The sequence below is a fragment of the Syngnathoides biaculeatus genome, chromosome 10 (assembly GCF_019802595.1).
Source record: "Syngnathoides biaculeatus isolate LvHL_M chromosome 10, ASM1980259v1, whole genome shotgun sequence".
Classification (NCBI taxonomy): Eukaryota; Metazoa; Chordata; class Actinopteri; order Syngnathiformes; family Syngnathidae; genus Syngnathoides; species Syngnathoides biaculeatus.
Window position 1 is genome coordinate 8,459,417 of NC_084649.1, and position 27,223 is coordinate 8,486,639.

At 40.1% G+C, this 27,223-nt stretch overlaps 2 protein-coding genes across 3 annotated transcripts; one reads left to right on the forward strand and one right to left on the reverse strand.

The window, feature by feature from the left end:
* Positions 1-845: 845 nt before the first annotated feature.
* ube2r2 (ubiquitin-conjugating enzyme E2R 2) lies at positions 846-11,919 on the reverse strand. 2 transcript variants are annotated; one of them, XM_061833592.1, is made up of 6 exons: positions 11,333-11,919; positions 10,594-10,783; positions 4,701-4,787; positions 4,484-4,581; positions 3,223-3,357; positions 846-1,276 (listed from the first exon to the last, which is right to left on the reverse strand). In XM_061833592.1, the coding sequence occupies exons 2-6, from the start codon at positions 10,768-10,770 to the stop codon at positions 991-993; spliced, it is 783 nt and encodes a 260-aa protein (XP_061689576.1). In that variant the 5' UTR covers positions 10,771-10,783; positions 11,333-11,919; the 3' UTR covers positions 846-990. The 2 variants fall into 2 exon arrangements, with proteins under 2 accessions (XP_061689576.1, XP_061689575.1); XM_061833591.1 differs by having other exon boundaries at positions 10,594-10,821.
* Positions 11,920-13,525: 1,606 nt separating this feature from the next.
* On the forward strand, positions 13,526-25,544 carry ubap1 (ubiquitin associated protein 1). The gene is made up of 7 exons (XM_061833104.1): positions 13,526-13,752; positions 15,788-15,836; positions 15,931-16,055; positions 21,172-21,987; positions 22,081-22,239; positions 24,529-24,630; positions 24,740-25,544. The coding sequence occupies exons 2-7, from the start codon at positions 15,797-15,799 to the stop codon at positions 24,878-24,880; spliced, it is 1,383 nt and encodes a 460-aa protein (XP_061689088.1). The 5' UTR covers positions 13,526-13,752; positions 15,788-15,796; the 3' UTR covers positions 24,881-25,544.
* Positions 25,545-27,223: the final 1,679 nt, after the last annotated feature.

The window sequence follows — 27,223 nt, forward strand, 5'->3', positions numbered from 1 at the left end:
TAGTTTGTGTGACTGCTAGTTCTAGAACTTCAAGGTTTTCATCAATGGTGGTAGTAGAACGCCTTAGTGAATTGGGTACTACATGTTGTAGCAGCAATAGTCAAAGGTTCTCAAGGTGGTGTTGACCTCCAGTTGGGGACAGAAAAACAGGTGTAAATTTTGCAAGACTGTCCCAGCGTTAATTGGGGAGGGCAAGGGAATGATATTGTTACAAAACTTCAAAGCCTCAGCTATCATATGATGAGGGCCTAACAAAGTACTTAGTATAGTGACTTTGTGGACACCCTACCCTGGATTAGAAAGTTTTTTGTTTGATATGGTGCAGTTCTACACAATACTAAACATTTGCAAAAAGCATTTAATGATAGTCAAAACTGACTCTTACTGTCTTGTTTTTAGGGCAGAATCTTTGTTTCAGTTGGTTTGTTAAATCTCGTTACACCAGGGAATTGTTCATAATGAAGTGGTCAGTGAGTGTATGTATTGGCAGCGAGAATGTTGTGTGTATAGAATGTGGAATGTTAAAACATATATATATATATATATATATATATATATATATATATATATATATATATATATGATTACAATTTTTTTAGCTTGTTTCAAAGGACGAAGCCCCAATCGCCCTTAAGGACAAGATTTTAAAAGGGGAGTGGGGGTGGGTGGGGGGGGGACCTGAATATAGCCCCAAATCATGAACACTATTCGGTGTGCATTCAACCAACACTGAATCGTTTCTGCAATACATTTGTACAGAACTGAGTGCAAGCTGTAATTAAGGCAAACGGTGACTCAACAACAAGCCATTTTAGTGAAATCTTGCGATAAAAGTATAGGTGAGACATTATTTGACTGTTTAATAGATGATTAAAACGTTTTTGGCAGTAGACTTTTGATTGACCCCACGGTACACACACACACACACGCACACATACATAATGAGGCAGGGAGTGGGGAGTTGACAAGAAGCAGTAATGATCCCGCTCATCATGACTCTTCGTTGCCAGAGTCATCCTGGTCGTCGTAACATCTGGTGGACATCCCAACGTCATCCACAACACCTATTGCTCCAGCTTCGCCTATAGACTCCATCTCGCTCTCATCCTCCTCCTCCTCATCCTCCTCCATGTCATCGTCATAAAGGTCATCATAGAGAAGATCTGAGCTACTGTCCTGGGAAGGAACTCTGGTCTGGACGCAGTACTCCGCCAGCGTGGTTGGCACCTTGACGCCATCTCGCTCGGCATCTGCTGCTGTGGACATCACTTGTTTTCTGTCATTAAATGAAAGGCAAGTCAATCTGTGATAATATCAAACATAACTGTAGCTGTTGGGACAATACTCTCTCTCACTGTCGAGTGTTCTTTACTTAAGAAAAGATTTCATACGAATTTATAAAACTACAACTAAAACAACATTGTATTTATGAAGCAGCTACAGCATTGTAGATGTAGCTCTTCTTAGATTTTAGTAATTCAATACATTTACTCGGGCAATTGTATGTAAATAATATATCATTGATAATATACTAAAACATTAATAAAATAATTACAACTTTCAAATTATATAATTTAGAATGTATAAATGAATTATTTAATAAAATAAAATGTACAGTAGCGGCACTGGTGGAAAGCTTTGGCCTCACAGTTCAGAGGTCTGGGGTTCAATCCTGAACCCGCCTATGTCGAGTTTGCATGTTCTGTCCGTGCCTGTGTGGGTTTCCTCCAGGCACTCCAGTATCCTCCCACATCCCAAAAACATGCATTAATGGGACACTCCAAATTGCCCCGAGGTGTGATTGTGATTGAGGCTGTTTGTCTCGATGTGCCCTGCGATTAGCTGGCAACCAGTTCAACGTGTACCCTGCCTCCTGCATGTTGACATCTGGGATGGGCTCCAGTGCTCCCATGACCCTCGTGAGGATAAGCGGTTAAGAAAATGGATGGATGGAAAATGTACTGTCAGTGGTATGCCAAGGGGCCAGACAGTGCAGCTACTCCTGGCATGCATCTGGGGGGAGCATCCAAAAGGCATGGCTCGTTTAACCCACCGTTCCCTCGGAAATAGACTTTTGGCAGTCCACAATTTTAGCGCAAAGGACCGTCACCATGGCCAACAAAGATTTGCAGGCCGGCAATTGCAAATGTCCACTAGCAACTCCATGTCACCCGGGGCGGGCATCAGCATATAGAATAGGCCGTATATGGCCCACAAGGTGTGTTTGGCTCACCACTGCCAGAGCAACTATTGCGAGTCACTAAGTTGTATGCATTGCAAACAATGACACCAGCAAGATAAAGTCCAAGACAAACTACTCTCTGACAGAGAGGAAAACAACAGGAATGCAGACACACATTACAAAGTACATTACAAAAATGTACATTTACTGTACATAGCAACCTAAAAAAAACAAGATTAGCAAAATGATCACCTCATTTTTGTAATAGCACTTTACACTAACATGAGTGTAAAACACACATGCAGAACAAGTGCTTGCCTTTGCTTATCTGAAACTGTCTTTTGAATACCATTTTGATATACAGAACAGTATAGTTTTACTATCCATCCATTTTCTATTATCCTTTTCCTGTTCTGGGTCGCAGATGAGCAGGAGTTTATCTCAGCTGACTGAAGGGGAGAACAGAGGTATAGCCTTGACTGGTCTGGTCTGGAGTCAACCGCAAGGCACATGTAGACCTTCCACGTGAGGTCTGATGGGTGCTTAATACAAGCAAGTACCGATACATTTCCCCAATATGTGGGCTTCAGTTCTGGGGATGTACTTGGCCACATCCTCTCATTCAGCTTCCTAGCAAGGCGGTTGTCATCTGAGAGGTGTTTAATGTGCTTATCATGATGGAACACTGCCATGCTGCTCAGTTTTGAGTCGAATACAGCAGGCTCTTTCAAGCAATGAAACTTTCTAAATCTTTTTTGCCATCTGTCTCAGCTTTTTTGAAATGTGTGGCAGGCATACAATCCCAAGGTACTTTTTATTTGCTAAAAACAAACAAGTTTATCAGTTTGAACATTTAATATCATCTTTGTAGTGTATTCCAGTAAATATAGGTTGAACATGATTTGCAAATCATTGTATTCTGTTTTATGTTAAACGACATCCAAACTTCATTGGAATTGGGTTTGTAAATAGCATTAAACCGCATTTTCTTAGTGTAAGTCGGAACTTGTCTGAATTATATACAGTACATTCAACATTACCTGATAATCTCTGCATATTCTTTATCCTTGCCTTTGCTGTCCCTCCATCTGCGAAACATGACTGAAGCATCCACATTCGCAGGGGAAAAGGTGTTTGGCTCATTGAGTAGGGAGATGACACTAAGCAGGATGGTCCTATTGAAATAACATAAGCACACAATCCAGAATTTGATTTTGCCAGTGAAGAATGCTTCCATTTGAGCCGTGCAAAAACCATTGTAGTATTTTGACCAGTCTTGGTCAAATGCAGCCACTTATTAGAAAAATTACTTTTCAGAATTGTGCAAAATGGCCTGTTGAAAAAAAAAATGACCTATATATTTTTATAGGTATTTATAGGTAGGTAGGTTGCAGGTGATCATTTTTAAATATCTGATGAAGTGAAAGACAGATGAAAGCCTGCATGGAGTTTGCGGGGGTGGGGGGGGGTCACCTGAAGGACTCCAAGATGGTAAGAAATAAGATTCTCTGATAGAACATTTTGGCTTTAATTACAAGCCGTGTATGTGGATAAGACCAGGCACTGCTCATCACCTGCCCAATCCAGTGCCAACTGTGAAGCATGGTGGTGGCAGCATTATGTCGTGGGGATATTTTTCATCTGCAGAGACAGGACGACTGGTTGCAATTGAAGGAAGGATGAATGCAATTAAGTACAGGGATATTCTGGATGAAAACCTTTTCCAAGGTGCTCAGGACCTCACACTGTTCCAAATCCTCACCTTCAAACAAGATAATGACCAAAAGCACACAACTAAAATAACAAAGGAATGGCTTCAGAACAACTCAGTGCCAGCCAGAGCCCGGACTTACACCCAATTGAGCATCTCTGGAAAGACCTGAAAATGGCTTCCCACTAACATTCATCATCCAACCTGACAGAACTGGAGATGATCTGCAAGGAGGAATGGCAGAGGATCCCTAAATCCAGGTGCGAAAAAACTTGTTGCATCATTCCCCAAAAGACTATTGCTGTATTAGGTCAAAAGGATGCTTCTACAAAATACTGACCAAAGGGTCTAAATACTTGTGGCTGGGTGATATTTGTTTTTTTTTTTTTTAAATTAAATCAGGACACATTTCAACAATTTCTCATCTTCTCTCAGTATGGGGTGTGTACATTGAGAGAGAGAGAGAGGGGGGGGGGGCTACTTCAATGATTTTAGCGTTGGCCTCAGTTATGTGTAGTCTGCATGTCCTCCATAAAGCATAATGGCACAAACGCAAATGGGCTTCCCAGAAACAAGAAAAGGTTTTTTACCTGACATTTTGGGTTGGATTCCATCTTTCTGAGGGCAGTTCCCCACTCTGTGGATCATCAACAGGAGGGTGTAGGATGGAGATACACACATCACCATTCTGAGGCAAAGCATCACATCACACAATATCATAAGGGGGAGTCCCACTGAATGACATATTTTGTTAGTAGACAGCCACATGAATACCAATAAAGGCTGGAACATTTGGAAGACAAATACCTCATAAATGTTGGGGTGCCACATCTTGGTGATGAAACGGAACGTTGGTGGTAAATACGGGTAGTCAACTGGGAACTTGATGTGAGCCTGGAAGAGTGATCATATTTATAGTTCCAATTCCTCTTGAATGTAAAGGTCAAGATTTGTGTTGTTATGTGCTGCCCATCCCTCAGCAGTCACCTTATCGTGGTGGTGGGGTGTGTGACCAATATAGTACAGCTCGTAGAACTCTTATGAAGTTAAATACACAGAGCTAAGTTTCCCTTGCCCACATGCCGGTCACTGGAGCCTTTGCTCTGGAGCCAGGCCTGGAGGGGCTCGATGGCGAGGGCTCAGTACCCAGGCCTGGACCCATGCAGCCCAGTTGTGCACAGCCCGACAAGGCAACACGGGTCCCCTTTCCCATGGGCTCACCACCTGTATGGGGGCCCCGGGGGTTCGGGTGCATGGTGAGCCAGGTGGTGGCTGAAGGCTGGGATATTGGGGGTGCAATCCCCAGGAACATAAACCAGCTCTTGGGAATTTGAATATCGCTGGTAAGGAAGGAGCCAGAGTGATGTGAGTGTGTGAGGTTGAGAAGTTACGACAGAATAAAGTTGGGCTTACCTCCTCACACATTTTCGGGTCTGGTACCAGTCCTGGGTCTCTCTTCCAGTCTGTACTTGCCCATTGTCAGAGGCACGAAGCATGGGCATAATTATTGCGCAGTACCTGTAACCCCTGTGGACGGGAGGCTAGCCTCCTCGTGCTTTTGAAGGGTGGGAGGGGTCCTGCCTGTTGTTTGTGCCAAAAAGAATGTCAGCATACCCACACCTTTTGGAGTACTTGGGGGAGGGTAAGCGCGGTGTCAAGCTTTCGCCTGGGCGCTGCAATACTCACATGTACAATGACAGTGAAACCTAGAAAAGCCTGATTTGGACACCCCCCCTCCCATAACTCGAGAGCGTTTGTTACTGGACTCCTGGTCCATAATGTGCATTTGCCACCAGGACACCCTAGTCTGAAGTTCCATGACTGAGTTTGTGGTCATCTCATCAAACTTGTGGCCACATCTTTTGGACACTCAAGTGAAGAGCAGACCGGAGCTGTCAAAAGATCATTACCTGTTGGCTCTGATGGCTGAAATTTGTCCATTATAGATACAGATTAAAACGTACAGTATTCTTCTCCCCCCCATCATTACAATTGAGCATGTAATTTCTATTTTTTTAATTATCTTTTTTGCAATGGACATTTTTAGTCGGATGTATTTTATATTTCTGTACTTTGTTTTTATATGCTTTGAAATAATGTAAAGCACTTTGTTTTAGCCTCTGTATGAAATGCACTGTATAAATAAATTTGCTTTGCCTTGAAGAATTCTGCTTCATTTATGATTAAAAAAAAGAGAAAAAAAATATATGAAAATGGCCTTTGTGAGTTTTCACTGACCTTATTGCTTGTTAATGTACTTATATTAACTGGACACCAACCAAAGCAACATTCATTTTACATCTATTAGCTTCCAGTTTGATATCTTAAGTTTGTTTTACAGTAGTACATTTAGTAAACAATCACAGCAACAGATTTAAACGCACATTACAATAACATTAAAGCCAAAGCATTCCCGCCGTATCAAGTCAGCATCTCTGCAGTACCCAAGATATGCGCATAATTCTCATCAAGTGCAAGCACAAACTTGTTGTGACAAGAACAAGCACTCAGCAACTGGAAAGTTGAAAATGAGGCCGTGTTGAATGTTGCGTTTGTTAGCACAGACGAATGACAAACCTGCCCCTGAGTAAGCAACTCTTCTTGTTCCTTGTCCAATGTAGAAGACCCTTTACAGATAATGAGCCCCTAATGTTGTTACGGTCAGTCTCCTTTGGATTTATATGATTCTAGTTTGTCTTTGCTGGCCCATTTTTACAAGAACTTTTGTCTCCGTATGTAAATGTTGAAGCTATTTGAAAGATATGCTAATATACTAAGATCGTTATGAAATTCATCCACCCATCCATAATTTTCTGTACCGCTTATCCTCACTAGGCTTGTGGGCATGCTGGAGACTATCACAGCTATCTTCGGGCGAAAGGCAGGGTACACTCTAAACTGGTCACCAGGCAATCGGAAGGCACATACTGTATAAACAAACAACCATCCGCAGTCACTTTCACACCTATGAGCAATTTAGAGACTGCAATTAACCTACCACGCATATTTTGGGGATGTGAGAGGAAGCCGCAGTACCTGGATAAAACGCACGCAAGCATGGGGAGAATACACAAACGCCACACAGGCAAGGCCAGGATTTTAACCCTGGTCCTCAGAAATGCAAGGAAGATGAGCTAACCAGTTGAGTGCCGTGTCATTATAAGATTCAACATATAACCCAAAAAAACCTAAATTAAATTACAAAAAATATCATGGATGAAGCACACTTGTGAAAATCTGCAGTTATCTTCTTAACAGCTTGGTTGATTTGTTTGACTTTCCTATGATGTTACACAAACCAGCGTTTTAGGTGTCCTTACTTCAAATACATTCAAAGGTCACGCTCCAAGTCAAATGTTGACTAAACTTATCAAAAGTTTCCAAAAAAAATGACATCATCATCATCTGGCTCTTCCCAAATTGTTTAAAGGCATGGTAATCCTACTCTATGTAAACTTTGGACATTGAAAAAAGTACCGTAATTAAAAATTCACTTGAAAATTCCTTCTCTTACTATTATTCCAACGGCATGAGAAAACCTTATAGAGAGGCTCCATTCAGTCACTATGCCCTGTGCCTGCAGAGCCTGTTGATGTTTTTAAAAAGGGAGGGTCCAGACTCACCTATTTGGTTTAGATTTTAACTGATTTCTTAATTACAGTATTTATTAGTTGTTCAAATATCTATTCATTACTTTTAGTATCTTATCTTATTTTAATATGTTTCTTGTTGTCCTTTTTTTTATTATTCTGTCCTGTGGTCTTTCAGTCTTCCTAACCTTTTAAGTTTAACTCCAGCGTCTGCTCATGGGAGCCTCCATGCTGGGAGATGTGTTCCATCTGCCCACGGGGATGTAATGTTGTAGTCGGCTACAAACAAAAGGTCTTCTGTGCAGTGGTGTTTAACACATCGACATGTAATTACAGTACCATGAAATAAAAGCTGGAATTCTGAACTTTTGGCTCGTATTTTGATCTCAAAACCAAATGTCTTCAGTAAACAACAAAAACAAAGGAAATGACATTGCCGTTCAAATAATTTTAGAAGCTACAGTACATGTCATAAATCCCCTGGGGACTGTTTTAAATTGTGAATAAAATACACAATATGGGTCATTTAAAACTACTTAATAAAAGAAGACACTGTATGCCTTGTCAAGCTTATTGTCTGGATGGAGGAGATTCTTATTTCGGCATGCCGCACCCCTCAATCAGTTTTTGCTGCAGGGCCAATCCAGCAAGCACAAAAATATTTTAGCTCTTAGTACACAGTAATGTTTTCACTGTTGGCCCATCATTTTACATTTGACAAATAATATGAGCATTTTTCACATTGATGCACAGAGGCCCCATTTCATTTGGATGTGATCTTCCAGAGGTTTTCATAAAAATAAAACAAACGAAAAATAATTGGAAATGATAGTGGTTTTGGAAAAGACTCCAACTTATCATGTCAATGTGTGGATTTTCACCCAAATCAAATTGCAAGATCCCCTTTGAAATTCCTGCCAAATATCGAATGCTTGGCTCAAAACACCTGTCCAGGACAGGGGTGCTTAATGCGTCAATTGCGATTGGCAGTTTTGATCGATCGCGACAGTGTGCCTAGAAAAAAAAAAAAAAAAAAGACCATAAACTTTAGCTCACCACGCATGTACAAAGAACGACAGTACAGGAAAATACGCTGTAAGTTAGTCAAATCTTAACAAACATGAGTGTAGATGCTGCAGTAGAGAAGACAAAAAGGTATCACTTTCATACGGAATGTGAGGCGGACTTTTTTTTCCACAATGTCATTTTCGAAGTGCGTTCGCCTCGTCTGCCGGTGTGGTGAAATGTGGAACAGCATTTTCGAACTGTTTATGGAAAATACGACACCGACATTCTGCCAAAAACCAAGCTGAGAATGAGAAAAGTGAACAAACTAAAATCCCAATTGGCCACACAGCAGTCACTTTTCACACAATGTAGTTCATCAGCAAAAGCCACCAAAGAAGCATTGTTTATGGGTTCATCACATCACGCATAAAAGAGGCTAACTGACTTGTTGTTCCGATCTTTTAAAAATAAGGAGGAAATATTATCTTCAATAAAATCTCTGCAGCTGTAAAGGATTACAGTTACACGGCGGTGTGAAGCCATGGCTGATGTGTGGAAGGACATCGGAAATTGTGAGTGTTTCTCACAGCAGTTGGACGAATCCACTGACGTGAGTGACACAGCCCAGGTGTGCATTTTTGTTTGTATGGTGTTTAGTGATCATCAACGTGAACTCGAATAGTTACAAAAAATCTTCAAAGTTAATCATGTTGTGTAATACTGGTTCATGTGGTTATGCAAGGCACACAAACATACATTTACACATAAAGAATCCTCAATGTACTTTAAAATAAATATGTTTCGCATTTTTGTAGGGGGTAGTTCTTTGTGACTTGGTCATTCTATTTCATCATTGCTCATTAAAAAAAAGAAAAGAAAAAAAAGTCAACCCCCTCCCCCACCCGTCGATCGCGAGAGGCTGGATGCTTGGGAAGTCTGGGCACCCTTGGTCCAGGAGATGACACAAGCAATTTACCATTTTTTTTCATGGTATCAACTATTACATTTACAGAAGGGGGCTTGGCTTACGGTTCTGTTCTGAGAAGCAACGTGCACCCTGGACTAGTCATCAGTCAATCGCCGGGCACATACAATATCAACAAACACACACTCACACTTACATTCATACCTATTGTTAATTTAGAGACTTCAATTAACCTAATTTGCCTGTTGATAATCTTGGAAGAAGCCGGGGGTACATGGAGAGAATCTGCACAGGCACGAGGAGAACAGGCAAACTGTATACACGAAGGAGACGAGATTCAAACAGCAAACCTCAGAGCAGTGACAAGATTTTCCCAAAAATCCGAAAAATGCAATGTTTATTTGGAATGGCCACTTTATTCTGAGTACAATGCAGATAAAATTTTGATTATTGGATTAAAGTACGAGATTATGTTGACATTTTACAAAACAACCATAAGCAAAGCAAACGACATAAACAGCACTTTCATCTTTCCTCCTCCCATGGTGAGAGCATCCGCAGGTGAATTGACTACTATTAGTGACATACAGAAATTAAATCACTCGTGCCGAAAAGTTAAAGGAACCAGTCTTATATTTTAAAGGTCCCATATTTTGTTCATTTAGACTTAGACTTGGTACAAAAGTATTTCTAATCTTTGAAAAATGCAGAATTCTCTGACATCTTTGCTATCCTCGGATGGATTATCTATAACTACAATTGATACTTCCATTTTATTTGTTACTCGATGAACAACTCCCCCAATCAGATGACAAATTTCAGATAAAACTAACCACGAATAAGATTGTACGGGCAAAAAAAATCCAGTGTTAGCCAAGTCGACCCCCTCAAAATTTTTGTGATGTTTTAAATTGCCTTAAAAAAACTTGACTCAAATAGCGCAAATTGAACATTTCAGTGAGAAAAGCCGCATATGTAAGTAGGTCGTGTACTTTAGTCATCTCTTCTTTTTTTCATGAATGTGAGTAATACAGGATTTTAGAGGCATTTGAAGTGCTCACTCCAAGGTTTTTTTTTTGTTTTTTTTTTTACATCTACCAAGATGGCAGCTACTTGACATTTTGCTACTCTAAGGTAAATGTATTAGTCCATACTAGTTCAAAAAAATGTTTCCTACCTTAAAGTAGCCTCCCTCATACAGGGTGTTTGGGGGCCCAAAGATGGCCACTTCCCAGTTGTAGAGATCAGATTCCTGGACCAGAGTGATGCGGAAGCCCTCCACCGGCTGCTCCTGTAGAGACTTCAACTCCATCATCAGGGCCTTCTGAGAACTAGGGGTTGCCTGGTGGGCCATGTTGATCCCACTTCTGACACCAGCAGCCATAGAGGAAAGCGTGGAGATGACCTTAACATTAGAGGTTTATATTAAAGTAATCTTAGATTTCAGTAGCATTGGTGTAAAGCACTAAGCAGGCTATGGAAGTGATTCTCAACAACAATGTACTGTGAGAAATTATGTATTTTTTATTGAATTGCTCAGATTATTGTTATTTATTAGTTGCAAGTAATCTATCTTTGTTCATCTGTCCACACCGTCAACCTTACAGTGACAAGCAGAAAAAATGAAATCCACTTTGACTACCGCCACATTGAATCATTATTTTATACGTATAATTTCTGTAACACTTTTGCTTGGTGGTGTGTCGTTTTGGAACGTAAAATATTTGCCTTGGCTCAATAAAGCGTGCGAAACACCAGGCATGCTCCTGGGGAATATATATTGGGTAGCAAAATAAACAATTAATAATAATTTCACACATAACAAAGAATATTGTGTACTTTGTAAAGCTCCCCAGCTTCTTTGGTTTGGTTCTCTGGTGCAGATAAAGAGCTCAATTAAAACAAAATGTGTTTACCTGTGTTCCTGCAATGTTATATGCAATCGTTTGGCTACAGCAGAAAACTGGAGGACGGAGTCATTGGTAGTGCTTAGCCAAAGTGACACACAAGTGACAGAAAAGGACCGTGGATGTTGTTCTTCTGCTTATGGCTGATCCTCGTGTTGTGCTGCCGAAATTCTTTGTGTGTCCAGTGTTGACAGTCTACATGGAGCTAGTTACTGTGGAAGTCACAGTCCCCCGTGGATCATTCGTGGGCTCACAAAAGCAAAGTCGCTCTCCGTGACATGTCCCCGCTACTGGTTCGGTTCGGACAGGCGCTCAGCTGATCCCAGCTTGTTTGTGTTTGTCTCTCAGCTCTCTGGCGGACTCAACTTCTCCCCACGTCAGCTAAACCAGTTAGCGAGCAACTTCGGTCAAACGGGGTAGTTTTTTCCCGCTCTGTGCCGTCCCCTTTGACAGTGACAGTGTTCAGGGCTATCGAATGCAAACCTCCACCGTCACCCTCAAGACCAACTGGCGTTTCGATCGATTTTTATTTTCCTGTCAAGGATGCTTCCGGTTACCATTGCGCGTGTCTGAGGTGCGTCATCGACGTCCGGAACGTGACTTGCGTGCGCGCACTCGATGCAGAATACGGATCGTGCTGCCAGAGGCAAAGAGTGTGCAGTATAGTTTTCGAAACTCGGCGGTGGTCAGATCATTTAAGAAATTTGGTAATAAAAAAAATCTATATATATTCATCCATCCATTTTCTTAGCTACTTATCCTCACAAGGGTCGTCGGAGTGCTGGAGCCTATCCCAGCCGGCATGGGGCAGGAGGCAGGTACACTCTGAATTGGTTGCCAGCCAATTATAGGGCACACGGAGACAAACAGTCTCACACACACAATCACACTTAGGAGTAATTTAGAGTGTCCAATGAATGGTGCATGTTTTAGGCCTCCTTGCAATAATAACAATTAATAATAATAATAATAATAATAATAAATCTCTTCAAATTTAATAACTTCGAGATATTGAAAGAATTTCTGCATTTTTTTTTTTGTCACCAACCCCTTTTTTAAAAGGAACTGACCAATTTTTGTGCTTTTCTTCTTGACTTCTAATTTCAAGCTAGTTATCCATCATTTTATCAGTAGCCTCTGAGGGAACAGTAACGACAATGTGACCTGTGAGAAAAAATGTGTTTGACATCCTTGCAAATTGTCTGGAGATTGTCTATAATTGGTTGGTGACCAATTCTGAGCGTACCACAACTCTTCAGCTGCGATAGGCTTCAGTTCACCATCAACACCCATGACCTCTGAACGGTCTATATTCAGGCAGGAGGCAGGGTACACCCTGAACTGGGTGCTAGCCAATCGCAGGGTACATGGAAACAGACTCTCACACTTTCACACCTACAGGCAATTTATAGCCTTTAATTAATGAATGGGAGGTTTTGGGATGTGGGAGGAAATCGGAGTGCCCAGAGAAAACTCACGCAGGCTCTAGGAGAACATGCAAACTCCACACGGGATTTGAACCCCGGACCTCAGAGCTGTGAGGCAGACGTTCTAACGAGTCATCCACAGTTCTGCCCATCAAATATGCTGGGTTAAATTACAAAAGATACATTTTAGTACTCGTAAATAGAAGTACACTATTGTATAATTTACATTAAGGTGATATTCATGTAAAACTTTGGATAATCTATTTTAGCCATTCTTTTTCCAGTGTGAAATGATTGTACGTGCACAATGTCAATGATCCTGAAAAACAACAGTTGAGTGCAAAAATGTGAAATAATTTATCTATCTGTGAAGTCGCTATTGACCACTTGCTCTATCTATCTATCTATCTATCTTCTATCTATCTATCTATCTATCTATCTATCTATCTATCTATCTATCTATCTATCTATCTATCTATCTATCTATATCTATCTATCTATCTATCTATCTATCTATCTATCTATCTATCTATCTTCTATCTATCTATCTAGCTATCTATCTGTGAAGTAGTTATTTTATTTATTTATGTATTTGTTTATTTATCTATTTATTTATTTCGTGAAATGCAAGGCGTTTGCTTTTTAGTTTTGTATATTAGTACATTGTAGAGATAGACCAGACATTCTCGTAGAAACACAGCAAACACCAGTTCACATCCCTGACCAGGTGATGGCGGAGCTGTAAAAGTACCAGAAAAATATTTCCCAATCGTCATTAGAAGAGACGAAGGAGGAGGAGGAAGAACTAACCTGACGTCATGTGAGCGATGACGTCAGGCAGGAACTAGTGGAAGGGAGCCTGAAAAATCAAGATGGCGTCCCTCGACAGAAAAGGGAAGATATTTCATAAAAAATAAAACATTTTTCACCTTAATTCTAATTGCAGCAACACCCGATCAGAAATAAAGGCACAATAGTTAGAACAAGACACGGCAGATACAGGTGAGAGCGATATTTGTGTTTAATCAGTTTCGTTTCGGGGCGGTGGCAACAGTGTGTTTAAGTCAGGCCACTTGCAAAGCCAATCGCTTTATCGACTTTTCCCAAATGCGTGAACCATCGGAGGTTTTTATCTGCAATTTATTTGACTTCCTGGTTACCACTAGAATTTAATTTTTTCCGTTGTGACTGCATGTTGACATCTGATAGTAGTAGTGTTTGATGTTTCAGACTAGTGACGAACTGTATGATAGCTTAGCCAGTTGCTAATCAATAACTTCGGTGTCTCAAACTAATAGTATTGTTTCTAACAGTGCTGCTTCTCACAGTGATACAACGTTTAGGATTACTTTAATTTACTACAAAAAATGACGATGAAATTACAAGTACTGATCTCCGGTTTTCTTCTATTGAATTAAAAACAACAACATTCTTGAACTTGCTGATATGTTGTTAAATGCTCTTTTGTCATTGACCGATTGTAACTAGTTTTAAGATTAATGTTGTTCCTTTTATGAAATGACTCCATAATCTACAACACTGCTAGAATCTATTGGAGTCAGTAATCTAGCGTGACCTTTACTGCTTTACAATTATTATACTGTGCATCAGATATTTTTTAATACGTCTTTAAAACAATAATTCTGAAAACTGTAAACGTATCAAGTCGATCAGTACATGAATAAACAATGGATTAATGTGTTAATCAAATCTGGGATTGTTGTGCAGCATGACTAAGTAATGGATTATGTGTGCTAAAATTCAAAGCAGTTGAAAATGTGCAAAACCAGTTGAGCACATCATTTGTTGTGCCACACAGGGTTGCAAAATTCCAGGAATTTGAAGTTGGAATTTCCATGGGAATTAATGGGAATTCATGTGAATTAAAAGTAATAAACCAGGACTTTAGTAATTTAAAGCTTGACTGCTAGTAGTGAACTTTGATATATTTAAGGACAATGTATTCCAGCATAATCCTCAACCAAACAACCAGATTTCATGAAAATCCAGTTGAATATCTGTGCTATTAGTCAATCGCATGCCCAGGTGATTTCTAAAGTCTTTGACCAGACATTTGATCTGAAGCTGCTTACTTTTTGGACCGAAAATATGATAGTGGCATGCTCTCTGGGGAAGAGATTCGTTTTGCCTATGTGGTCAAGCTCCAGGTAGTATTGGGAATAGTAATAGGAAGTGTAGAACCAAGCAAGGCCTTTAAGAATCAAGCACTAATACCCGAACATATCTGCGATCAGCTAGTGAATCTGAGACCATAGACTATAGTTTACCATCCTCCAAATTCCACCATGATGAGCCACAACGCACAAATGTTTCCAACAACTTTAAAAATGTGAGTAGAAAAATTAGCTGGAGTTTGGCATAATTTAAGGCATTTAATATAATCAACATGGCTGAAAAGTTTGTAGACGAAGTTGCCATGGCGGATGCTGATGAGGGGCAAGAAGATCCCATTGCCTAAAAGCATTTTGCAAAAAATGGAGAAGTTAGGTTTGAAAATCTCAAGGGAATTTGCTTTTCTATTCCCTTTTTGAACATGACTTTTTCAGCAGTGTTGTTGTGTTTTGTCATCTTTTTATTAGGTTGACTCGGCAGATATTAAACTCAACGTTCATGTTTTTGTTTGATTAATGAATTGATGATCAATAACTCATTGAAATATGATGCATTTTTATTTGTATTATTTCGCATGAATGTCTCCTTAATATCAAAATGTTTGTATTAATGTTGGAATTAAATAGATTTCCATTAAATTCCTTGTTAATTACCATTAATTCTCTTAAACGCCCACTTTTTCCGTGGCAACTATCCAATTTGGAATATTTTCAAAATTCCCATTTCCCATGGAAATTTACCAGAATTATTCTGGAAACCTTCAATCCCATTGAAAGCCTATTGCCACATTAAGTATTTGTGCTGTTTTAATCTTACGTCTTTTCCACTTGAAATACTGGAACTTCTTCTGTTCCACAATTTATTCTCGGTAATAATCACAAAGAAATGTCGTTTCCTCCCCCAGAGTATCTAAATGGCTACAAGGAAATCTGTATCAGATGCATACAACAATGGTAAGGATTTATTTGACTCTTCATATTTGAGAGCAAGTCCAAATTGTAAATTTTGCTGTTAATTAGATTACCTACATTTTATGTTTTCATACAGGACCCATCAGCTACCTTGATGATGTTCCCTTCAAGGTCAATGAAAAGTTTCGCTGCCCTGCTAAAGTGGGGCTACCTCTCGGCTTTTGCCTTCCAGACTGCAGCTCTCTGTTGGTGGACACACAGGTAAATAATTTAAGATGCTTTGACTGTACATTCTGTATTTTTTTTGGTCAATAGGATCATGGATGGAATCAATGATTAGGATGAAAAATAAGTTCACTTTTGTTTTGAAAGAAGTCATACTATGGTTTGTAACGGCTCACAAATGTCACTGTTTGGTACGTACCACAGTTTTAGGAGTCACAGTTCGGTACAACAGGAAAAAAGCAACATTAAGTACCAAATGGATAATTGTAGGTTTCTCTTCATTTATTTTCAGCAATTTTTAGTTTAATTTTTAGAACTTCCCAAGATAATTTAGTATAAACTGTACAGTTTTTATCCCTCACTTAAAGGTATACCTTATTAATTAATTTAGGTATTTATTTATTTATTTAACTGACCTCTATTTAACCACATAAGGCAGTTGAGAACAGTTCTTCATTAACAATGCTGAGTTGACTGCACAAACCAGGGTAAAACAAGTAAATACCGTATTTTCAGGATTACAGCATGCACCGGATAACAAGCCGCGTGCCCAACTTGTGTTGCTGTTTTCTCCCCATTCATTAGCCACACCAGACCATTCGCTAAGGATGCATACCGTACATAACGGTACGTTGTGAAATTAATTATTCATTACATTTAACACCGATTTGACCGGCCTGATCGGATTGGCTGATAATTGGCATTTTTTACTGATCGGTTTTGAAGTCGTCACTCGATGATTGATCGGCTCAGGGAAAGACATCTATTCTGCATTGGCATCGTGCACAGTATATCTGAGTCCAAAAGCTAGTTTATTTTTATCTTGGCGTATATCTTGGCGTATATATAATTAAAAAACGGCGCAATGTGAGAGACAAGATCGCTGAAACAAGGCGACACGCTTTGCGCAGATTCGACTACAAGGCAAATCTACACAACAGAGACACATGAACAGTTGGCACTAATGAACAATTAATGCTCTACAACAGAATTCACTTGTCAACCAGTTTATTAAATGAATCACTGATATTTGTGAGGCTATCTATAAATTGATGGCGATCATTTATGATACTTTGGGCCTCACAATCTCCTCTTGTGAATCCAGCACAACATGGGTGAGGCGTCGGCCAGTCGGGCCGGCAGAAGTATCGAGTTGGCGGGATATAATTGTGGCGGAGATGCTGGGGATGTCTGAGGAGATGCCATGAACAGGGGATGATTCCGCCATGTCTGTGACACCAGTGATAGCAGCACAGAAATAAAAGAATCCTTTGAATTCTATTTGAACATACACAACATTTGCACATGATTAAAAATCTGTTCATGTGACTTTTTGGGGGTGGGCGGGTAGAGGGATAAATTGTCATTTTAACACATTTTATTCACGTGGAACCGATGTACATGTTCAAATTAAATTCAAAGGACTCTCCCTCCCCTCCTGCGTGTCCTCTCTCATGGGTTAAAATAGAGTAATGAAATATGTAAAACACGTTAATATCCTCTTTGATATGCTGTGCTTCTATTTAAATTCAAAGGATTTATTCTAAATACCATTAATATATTTACGTATGAACGCATGCAGCGACTCTCCTTGATCGGGGCAAGGCCCTGTGCGCCAGATTTTTTGTCTGTTTTCACCACATTTTTGCGGTGTGCAGCTAGCTGTCTGCTGCTTCACGTCCCCCTTAATGTCGGACCACTTCTTTTTTTAGTTAAGTGTGCCCGTGCTGTTCTTCTCCACAGCATTGACAGCGGCACACATCCTGGTCCATTCACAAAACCAAAAGAGGATTTTCAGCAAGTTCACATTAAAAAATGTCTTCATTAATTTTCCTTTTTTTTTAGAAAAAAAAAAAGAAATCATGCAGAGGTCAGGATCTCAGATGTTTGGTTAATTTAAATGTGATTTACATACTTAAATGTGGGTGTGTGCAGGGAGGTGTCAGCTATTCCAACATGCACTCAATTCAACGTTAATTGAGACGTACAAAGGAAATGTGCTTGCCTTCTTGCATACGGACAGATTCATATACAGTGCCCTCCATAATTATTGGCACCCCTGGTTAAGATGTGTTTTTTAGCTTCTAATATTTTTTTTTCTAAATAATATGGGACCTTAATGGAGAAAAAGAGAAAAATCCAACCTTCATTACAAGTGCATTTATTCAGTGGGGAAAAAAATCCCTCATAAAGAAATAATTATTTGACATCAAATAATGTGTGTCATAATTATTAGCACAGCTGGTGTTAATACTTTGTACAACCCCCTTTTGCCAACTAAACAGCACCTAATTGTCTCCTATAATGCTTCACAAGATGGAAAAAGACAGAAAGAGGGATCTTCAGCCATTCCTCTTTGCAGAATCTCTCTAAATCATCCAGGGACCTCAGTCCTCTCCTCTGTACTCTCCTCTTAAGGTAACCCCACAAATTTTCAATGGGGTTGAGGTCTGGGAACTGAGATGGCCATGGGAGGAGCTTGATTGGTGAACCATTTCTGTGTAGATTTGGCCATATGTTTAGGGTCATTGTCCTGCTGAAAGACCCAGTGACAACCCATCTTCAGCTTTCGAGCAGAGGGCAACAGATTTTGATTTAAAATGTCCTGGTGTTTCCAAGCATCCATGATGCCATGCACCCTAACAAGGTTCCCAGGGCCTTTGGAAGCGAAACAGCATCACTGACCCACTGGGTATGAGGTGCATCTTTTGTGGCACTCCAGACCCACTTAGAGTGTTTGTTGCCAAAAAGCTCAATCTTGGTCTCATCTGACCACAGCACACGGTCCCAGTTGAACCCCCAATACCGCTTGGCGAACTCCAGACATTTGTGTTTATGATTGTGAGTGAAGAAAGGTTTTCTCTGTGCATGCCTCCCAAACAGCTTGTTGGCATGTAGACAGCGCCTGATGGTTGATTTGGAGACTTTGTGACCCCAGGATGCTACCATTTGTTGTAATTCTGTAACAATGAGCTTTGAAGATCTTTTGATTTGTCTTACCATCCTCCTCACTGTGCGTGGTGGCAAAATAAACTTGGGTCCGCGTCCAGGCTCGTTTACCACTGTTCCAGTTGTTTTGAACTTCTTAATTATTCCTCTCACAGTGGATATGGGCAGCTGCAGTTGAGTGCCAATCTTCTTGTAGCCTCTGCCTGACCTGTGAAGGTCGACGCACATCTGCCTCACTTGTATGCTGTGTTCCATTGTCTTTCCCATGTTTAAGAGTGGATAAGAGAAATGGCCTCAGTGTCACGTCATATTTGTACCCCAGGGAAACAGGAAGTGATGAATTACGAATTCATTGTTCCTACATACTCTGGTAAACTTTGTAAACTACTGTAGAAATGACAGAAATGCTTCAATTATATTTCCTGGGAATTGTTAAGGGTGCCAATAATTGTGGAACAGGTGATTTAATGAAAAATAATATTTTTTTGTAGTCAGGGATTTTCTTTTCTTACAATTCTTTTGAGTTGAAGGTTACATTTTCTTAAAATTTTCAGTGCGACAGTATTCTTCTGCAATAAACACTGAATTTATTTTAAGGCTTTTAACACATCTTAACCGGGGATACCAATAATTATGGAGAGCACTGTATGTGGATATTTTGTTGCATCTGTTTTCTTGGTTTGAGCGTACACCATCTTTCAGTAGGAAAGCCACACTAGTCTTTGTACATTAGGCCCCATGTCCTCTTCTGGAATCATTTTCACTGTGCCCACAAACAGATCTATTATCACGAGTTTATTGACCCTAACTTCACGAGTGCATTGACCCTAACCTTAGTTGTCGTTAGAAAATGGCTCATAATCTTCCAGAAGGTGTGTGAATTCTTTACACACCATACAATAGTGTGGAAAAAGTGTTAGCCCCCTTTTCCTGATTTCTTTTGCATGTTTGTCACACTTGTTTCCTATCATTAAAAAAAAATAATTTCAGTCAAAGACAACACAAGTAAAGGCAAAATGGATTTTTGAATGAAGGTTTTATTATTAAGTGATGGAGAAAAATCCAAACCAACATGGCCCGATGGAGAAAAACTGGTAGACCCCTAAATCTAATATCTGGTTGAGCGTTAAATTGGAATGAGTCTTACAGCACTGTGGAGGAATTTTGGTCTATTATTTTTTTCAGAGTAGTTTGTGGACTGTTACGCTATGAGAATGTTTGTATACACAAAATGTACCCTGCCTTTCACCCAGTTAGCTGGGATTGGCTCCACCACCCCCATGACCCTAATTATGATAAGTGGTATGGAAGATGAATGAATAAATCCACCTTTATACCTGAAAATTTCAAGAAAATCATTTAAACAGTGTGCAGCCTTCCATTTCCTGCTGGGTAGTTTGGCTGATGAGCCACTTAAGTATTTAGAGGTATTTCTCGGCTATATTTTTTAGCCATGGAAACTTTGTTTCATGCTGCTGTAATATTTGTACATGTATGTTTTATTGTGAAGTCTCACACAACTAGAAATAGGTAAAAAGATAGACTGTGACTTGACAGGAATAAACCCTGGTAAGTAATGTGTGTAAAGCATTTGGTCAACTTATCTACATTGTGTGTAGTTTATCATACTAACTGCCATCATTGAAGTGAATAAATGTGTGGATAAATGATTGCTTTTGTAATATGTAAATGGGTACCTTTGAAAATATTTAGTGTGGGCTCCTTTCTTGTCGTATGTAAAACAATGTGAAATCATTCTTAGAACGTCTCTTTTTGTTGGCAGTATTCCCCTCTGTGCTATGCGCTTTAGTTCTAACAGTGTAAACATACTTTGAAGCAGATTGTTTGTTTCTCATTCTCTGAGGCTTCAAATCTGAGTTGATCAAACAAACGGTGCCTCTTAAGTGAACTACTGTAGCATCTCTCTGTACTCCACCCTGTCTTCTGTGTAAATATTGCTCATCAACAGGCTACCAAAGCCACATAAAGTGAAAAGATACAACACAAAGAAAACAGTTTATCGATTACATTTATTTATCCCCGAAAAGTACAAGGATCCCTACACTAAAACTGATTTCTACAGAAATGTTAGTAGTGGACTATTTTATTTAGTTTTTGGCTGTATTTAATAATACAGGATTTTAATATAATGGAATTCCTTTTTACTATTTTACTCTTTGCCCTTTTTCTATGATCACGACAGTATGACTTTTCTCTGGAGAAGCGAAGTGTTTGCTGGGGGATGGAGCTGGCTGAAGCGCAAGCAGCGGAGGGACGAGCAGAAGAGGGCACTGCGGAACAGGAAGCAGAAAATCAAAAATGTTTGGCTCAGTCCGAGGACATTAATGGCGGTAGAGGGAAGAAACCCCAGTCTGCTGTTGAAGACCATGACCCTCCCCCACCAGCCATGAACCCTGTCCTTGCAGGACTCAGCCATGATGCAATACTCACTCCTCTGCCTGCCCCAAGTCTTGGTCCGAGGAAAATCCAACCTAGCACTCATCAGTCACATGGCCTCAACCTTGCTGACTTTGAGCGGGAAGAGGACCCTTTTGACAAGCTCGAGCTTAAAACATTGGATGATAAAGAGGAGCTAAGAAACATTCTTCAGAGCCAACCTCAACCTGCTTCTTCCATATCCCCTCCAGATGGGTCCCAGCATGGGCCTGCTTCACGTGGAAACAGCCCATCTCCTCCCACCAACACCAGCCTTCCTGTGAAACCAGGCTTTGTCCATAAACCCAATGGCTTGGTTCCCTTGATGGATATGGACAGAGTTGGACATCATGGGAGATCAAATTTTGAAGCAGAGGATCGACCTTGCAACATTCGCTCCCTGACTTTTCCCAAACTCTCGGATTCTGGGGATCCCAAACCAGTAAGAATCAACCCACGCCTTGCACCCATACCTGCTCCCCGTCAGAACCTGCCCAATGGCAGCCCCCCAGTTATACCCAAATCCCAGGTTATTGTTGCCCCTGACCATCTTAGCTTTAGTAAGAGTGATGGACCAAAACAGGTGAGGGTGAGGTCATATACATATTTTGGACTGCTCATTGATGAGTATTTCCTTTCCAGACCTCATTGGTATTCTTATCGTTTTGATTCGCAGGTAAACTCGGGGTCAGGTTCTGCTGGCTTGCCATGTGGGGGAGCCTTGCTGAGTATGACCCCTGGTGAGCGGCAGTGTGTGGAAACCCTTGTGGGCATGGGTTACTCTTATGAGGGTGTTCTTCGGGCCATGCAACGACAAGGGCAGAATGTGGAGCAGGTGCGACACCCCATACCCCCCCCCCCCCACACACAGTTTATTTCACACAATTATGTCTCCGTTCAGGAATACATTCCTAATTTAGAAATAATTCAGATTGAACATAATACGTTTTATATTTAAGTATACAGTGTTCCGTTATTATTCGTGGAGGTTTATTTCACTCAGTTTTCAAGCCCCACATAATATTATGTACTATGACTCTAAACACCAAAACCACCAAAAGAAAGATCAGGCTCTTTTCTTTTATCACAATATAAAGTTTATCTTATCTAGCTGATAGCATTCTTTAGTAATCAGTAGTAAATTATAGGCTACTTTCTGACAAATCTTTTTTCTCGAAGAAAAAAATAAGAACATTTCATTTTTTTTTTTCTAACCACTGCAAACTGGAATGGGAGTTGAGCATCTGCTCGAAGCATAACCTGTAAATATTCTAAAATACATACAATTACCAAACAATACTTTTTATTGATTTTTCAATGGTGTTAAAAAAATTAATTCGTTCGACTCGCAGGTATTGAACATCCAATGGACGAGCTGGAAATGTAAAATTAATATTAGTACTGGCAACAGATGTTACATTGTAATGTTAACTAGTGGGACTAAATTATGTTCATGTAACAAGGATTGAAGGAGCACGTTTAATCACTACATGTAGCTAATACAAGTTGAAAACAATTTACCTTCATCACCGGTATCATCTGTGAGATGCTCAGGATGAAGCTCTGATGCTTTCAAATGATCTAGAGCAGAGGTCGGGAACCTTTTCAACTGAGAGAGCCATAAAGGCCCAATATTTTTAAATGTCATTTCAAAAGAGCCATACAGTATTTTTAAAAACTAAGTACCGGTGTATTTGTCCATTTATGTAAGAAAAACACTTTTAGAGTAGAACAAGTCTGAATTATTTAAAATAACATTTTTACGCTGTTGCTCACCAATGATGACAAAAGTAATTACCATGAATGCGACTTGCGGTGCTGCCTGGTTTTGCTGATGGCTTTGGAGTCTATTTCATATATTGTCAGATTAAGCTTCACGCAGGCATTGAGACTTCCATCTGTTCATCCTGTACGTAATTCACTTTGATTTGCCATCATACTGGTACGATGGTGAACAGTTCTTGCCGACAAAGGCATGTCTTTTATTCATTTGATTATCTTGTCTTTATACGAAGTTAGCAAAATGTTTATTAGCAACGTCGAGTACGAATGCTTTGGCATACTGCCCATCTGTGAATTTAAACACACAGCAGAACCCTCCCTCTCCACAAAGGCTGTCCATTCTTCGGTATTCATATTTTTTTCTCTGAGCGACCTTTGTCAAAAGCATTTCCATAATTAGTTGTTCCGACACGATTGGCGTTCGACCCTTCTGCGCCTGTGGACGTTGACTGCCACACTCAACTATGGCAACCCCAATAGGACAAACCTTCTCTGCACGACAGAAATCACATGGACAGTATGTCCTTATGAGGGCTCCGCGAGCCATATGCAACCACCAAAAGAGCCAAGTATGGCTCGCGAGCCATAGGTTCCCGACCCCTGATCTAGAGGGAATCCATGCATCACAATTCCAGATAACATTTAGTCAACGCCTTGTCGGCAGACCAGGTGGAACGTGGTCGAAAGCATCTCAGCGTAGGGCCTGGTATTTTCGCCGATAGCTTTGCTTCAAAGGAATAAGATTAGAACATCATCCTTTATTTCCCCGCATGATCTAAGGCACGGGAGGTCAATGTGTCGATCGCGAGCGACTGCCAGTTTTGGTGGATTGCGGAAAAAAAAAAGAGACCTCAGCCCATTATCCATCTTGTTGCTTGATTCAGATGTGGCAGATACGTCGATCGAATGCATATAAAGGTGCGTTCAAGCGGGCTTCCTATTTACAGTCTCTTTTTTTTTTTTTGCTTTCTCCACAACAGTCGCGGCGATGCAACATCTGCGGATATGACTATTATTTCAATGTTTTTACAAATCTTGTGGTTCCATTAGATGGTCATCATTATGTCATTAAATATGTATCCAATGAATCACTGGTGACCAGTCCAGGGTGTAACCCGCCTCTTGTCCAGTCTGCTGGGATAGGGTGCAGCTCACTTGTGACCCTGAGGACAAGCAGTGCAGGAAATTGGTGAATTGATAGATTTTTGTTTGAATTCTGAACAGAACAACCTGAGTTTGACTCGAGGTTGGACTGTAATCTCCCTAATATTTAAAAAAAATCACATAACTAGCTACATTAATTACATAAAATATGTTCATGAGCATGTTCTCATTATCCAAGGTACTGGATTATCTCTTTGTCCATGGACGTCTGTGTGAGCGGGGCTTCGATGCAAGTGCTGTGGAGGAATGTTTAGAGATGTACCAATGCTCAGAAGAAAAGGTTCGTACTTTTTGGACACTGGGTGACTAAGTTAAACTCAAACTCTTGAAAAATAGCTAAAAAGTCATGAAGCAATGTATAAGTAATATTTCATCTCTCTTTTACTCAGGCATTACAGTTCCTTGAGCTGATGTCAAGATTTGGAGAAATGGGATTCGAGCGGGAGGCCATCAAGGAAGTCCTTCTGGTCCACAACAATGATCAGGACAAGGCGCTAGAGGACTTGATGGCTCGAGCTGCAGCTAGCTGAGCCAAGCCAGTGAAGCAACCGCTGCAGGGCCTGCTTCTTGTTACCACCTCAAACAGCCCCTTTTTTTCTGCCCACCCAATCACACCATGCCCTGCAGCATGTGCTTGCCTTGACTGTGGAAGGGACAACTGAGAGAAGTTTTTTCTCTCTGTGCTAAACTGTATTGTTTCTCCAACACTTTAAGACAGTGTGCCAAGAGTAACAACACTTCACAGCGATGTTTCTTTCTAATAAATGCTGAGGTGAGGTTCTAGGAACTGGTACTGCAAGGGTACTCACAAATAGAGAGGAGGACCAAGGAGAATTGGGCTGTTGGCTTTGATGCCATTTATATTTGCTTCCACTTGGAAGTGTTGTCCTGACTGCAGGTCAGAATTTGGAGGTCTACACTCTTGAAACTGATTAACAGCCATTTTCCCATCTTCCACTGCTCAGTTCAGAGCTAGTAAATGGTGGAAAGGAGAAGGGTTTTTCCTGAAATTGAACTAAGAAATATCACAAGTACTAAAACAGAGGACGAGAGTCAAAGGCACAGTGACCAGACGGAGAAAGAAGTGACTCAAGAAGTGCCCTCTCTGCTCTAGTGCACTTGTACCTTCTCCTCGTTTCATTTGTGTTTCTCTGTTCATTTGGGCACTTTTTCATGTCAGTTTCAATATTTCACATTATTCTTACAGTACAGAGTTTCACAATGTAAAGGCATGATAAAAATAATTCGTTTGCATTTGGACAAGTGTGGACGGTGGTTGAGATGGGTATTAAGTGTTTTATTTTCAAGCCAAATCACAGTGCAATAGAAACATTTAATGTAGCCGTTGACTGGCACTTTGAGCCGTTCTTGTTGGGAGATCTGGAACACTCTTTAAATCTCGCTGGAAATTTGGATGTAACGCGACAAGTTATGATGTGATTTTTCTCATGCCTTTTCATTTATCTAATCAAACATGACTTACGTTGGTTGACTTGTTCTTATGCGTTGAGTAATAACCTTATTGAGATTTCTTGTTAACGCTATTATCTTGGATAAAATAAGCAGGAGAGGGTGGCAATCTTAGTAATGCACAGTAGAACCATCTTGTGAGTTAGCAAAATAATGAGAACGAGCAGAGTGCAACTTCACCCCCCACACCCACACCACCCACCCACTATTCAAAGTCAAGGTAGTATTATCAAAAGAGAAACACATTTTACCTGTGTCCACCAGTATCAAATAAGTACACTTCCCTGCCAAAGAACAAGTAACAATGTTTATTTTACTGTTTAAACAGAATCTATTTTGAACATTATTTGATCCAGAATGGCTGAAGTAGCTAAGATTTTAATTTGCAGAGGAACAATTTCCAACTATAGTATGCAGAACAGCCATTATAAACACAAATCATGTCACTTTTCAACAGTTAACTTCGATCTTAAATTATCTAATCCAGTCCATCTTTTTCTCTTGTTTTGGTTAAACTTTTTTTTTTTTTAAGAATTTGACATGACAAAAAAAAATATGGACCTACTTTCCTCATTACAACTTAAAAGGTAAGTAAATGGACAACGCTTGAGAATTGAGAGTGAGACACAATTTGGTGACATTGGATCGGATGTGCTGTTGCTTTTTGGGCCTTATCCATTGTCTCATGCCGTGGTGTAGGCACAAGTTTCAGGGTTGGCAAGTACAGTACTTCTAATTTATCATTCAAAGGATTATGTCCGCTGTAATGTATTTGATGCCTGATCATAATATGGCATTATAGGTGTGGGTTGATGCATATGTTCAGCTTCCTATTTTGTGACTTGGAAGGTCCCAATGATTAAATACATCATTTCAGTAATCAGAGCTTAGATGGTATTTCTTGCTAAACGCTTGCGTCTTTGTGCCTTTCGTCCACAGGACATATAGTACTCTCAAGTTTGTTTATTAGACTTTGTCTTACCAAAAGAATGCATAAAAAGCTTGAATTCCATCAAATGTATTTTCTGTACTGCTTGTTAAATTAATTTAGCTACAGTGGTATCGCCCCTCCTGTTGTGAGAAGAATTTGAGCTAGTACTGTATATCTTACTCACCGGAAATGCCGATTATTAAATAATAAATTGAAATCCTCATGAAAACATCACTTCAAGAAGCCAGAAGAATATCATTTATGTTGAGTCAGAATCAGCTTTAATGGCCAAGTGTGTAGAACACACAAGGAATTTTTCTCCAGCAGTCGGTTCTGCCCTTGTACAACATACAGAACAGAAAACAGAACAAGGAACAACATAGCAACAAGTACAAGACACTTTTCTATTTATAGGAATTATTCCTTATAAGACGTGCAAGATGTGAAATCTACAGTTAAGAAAATAAGTATT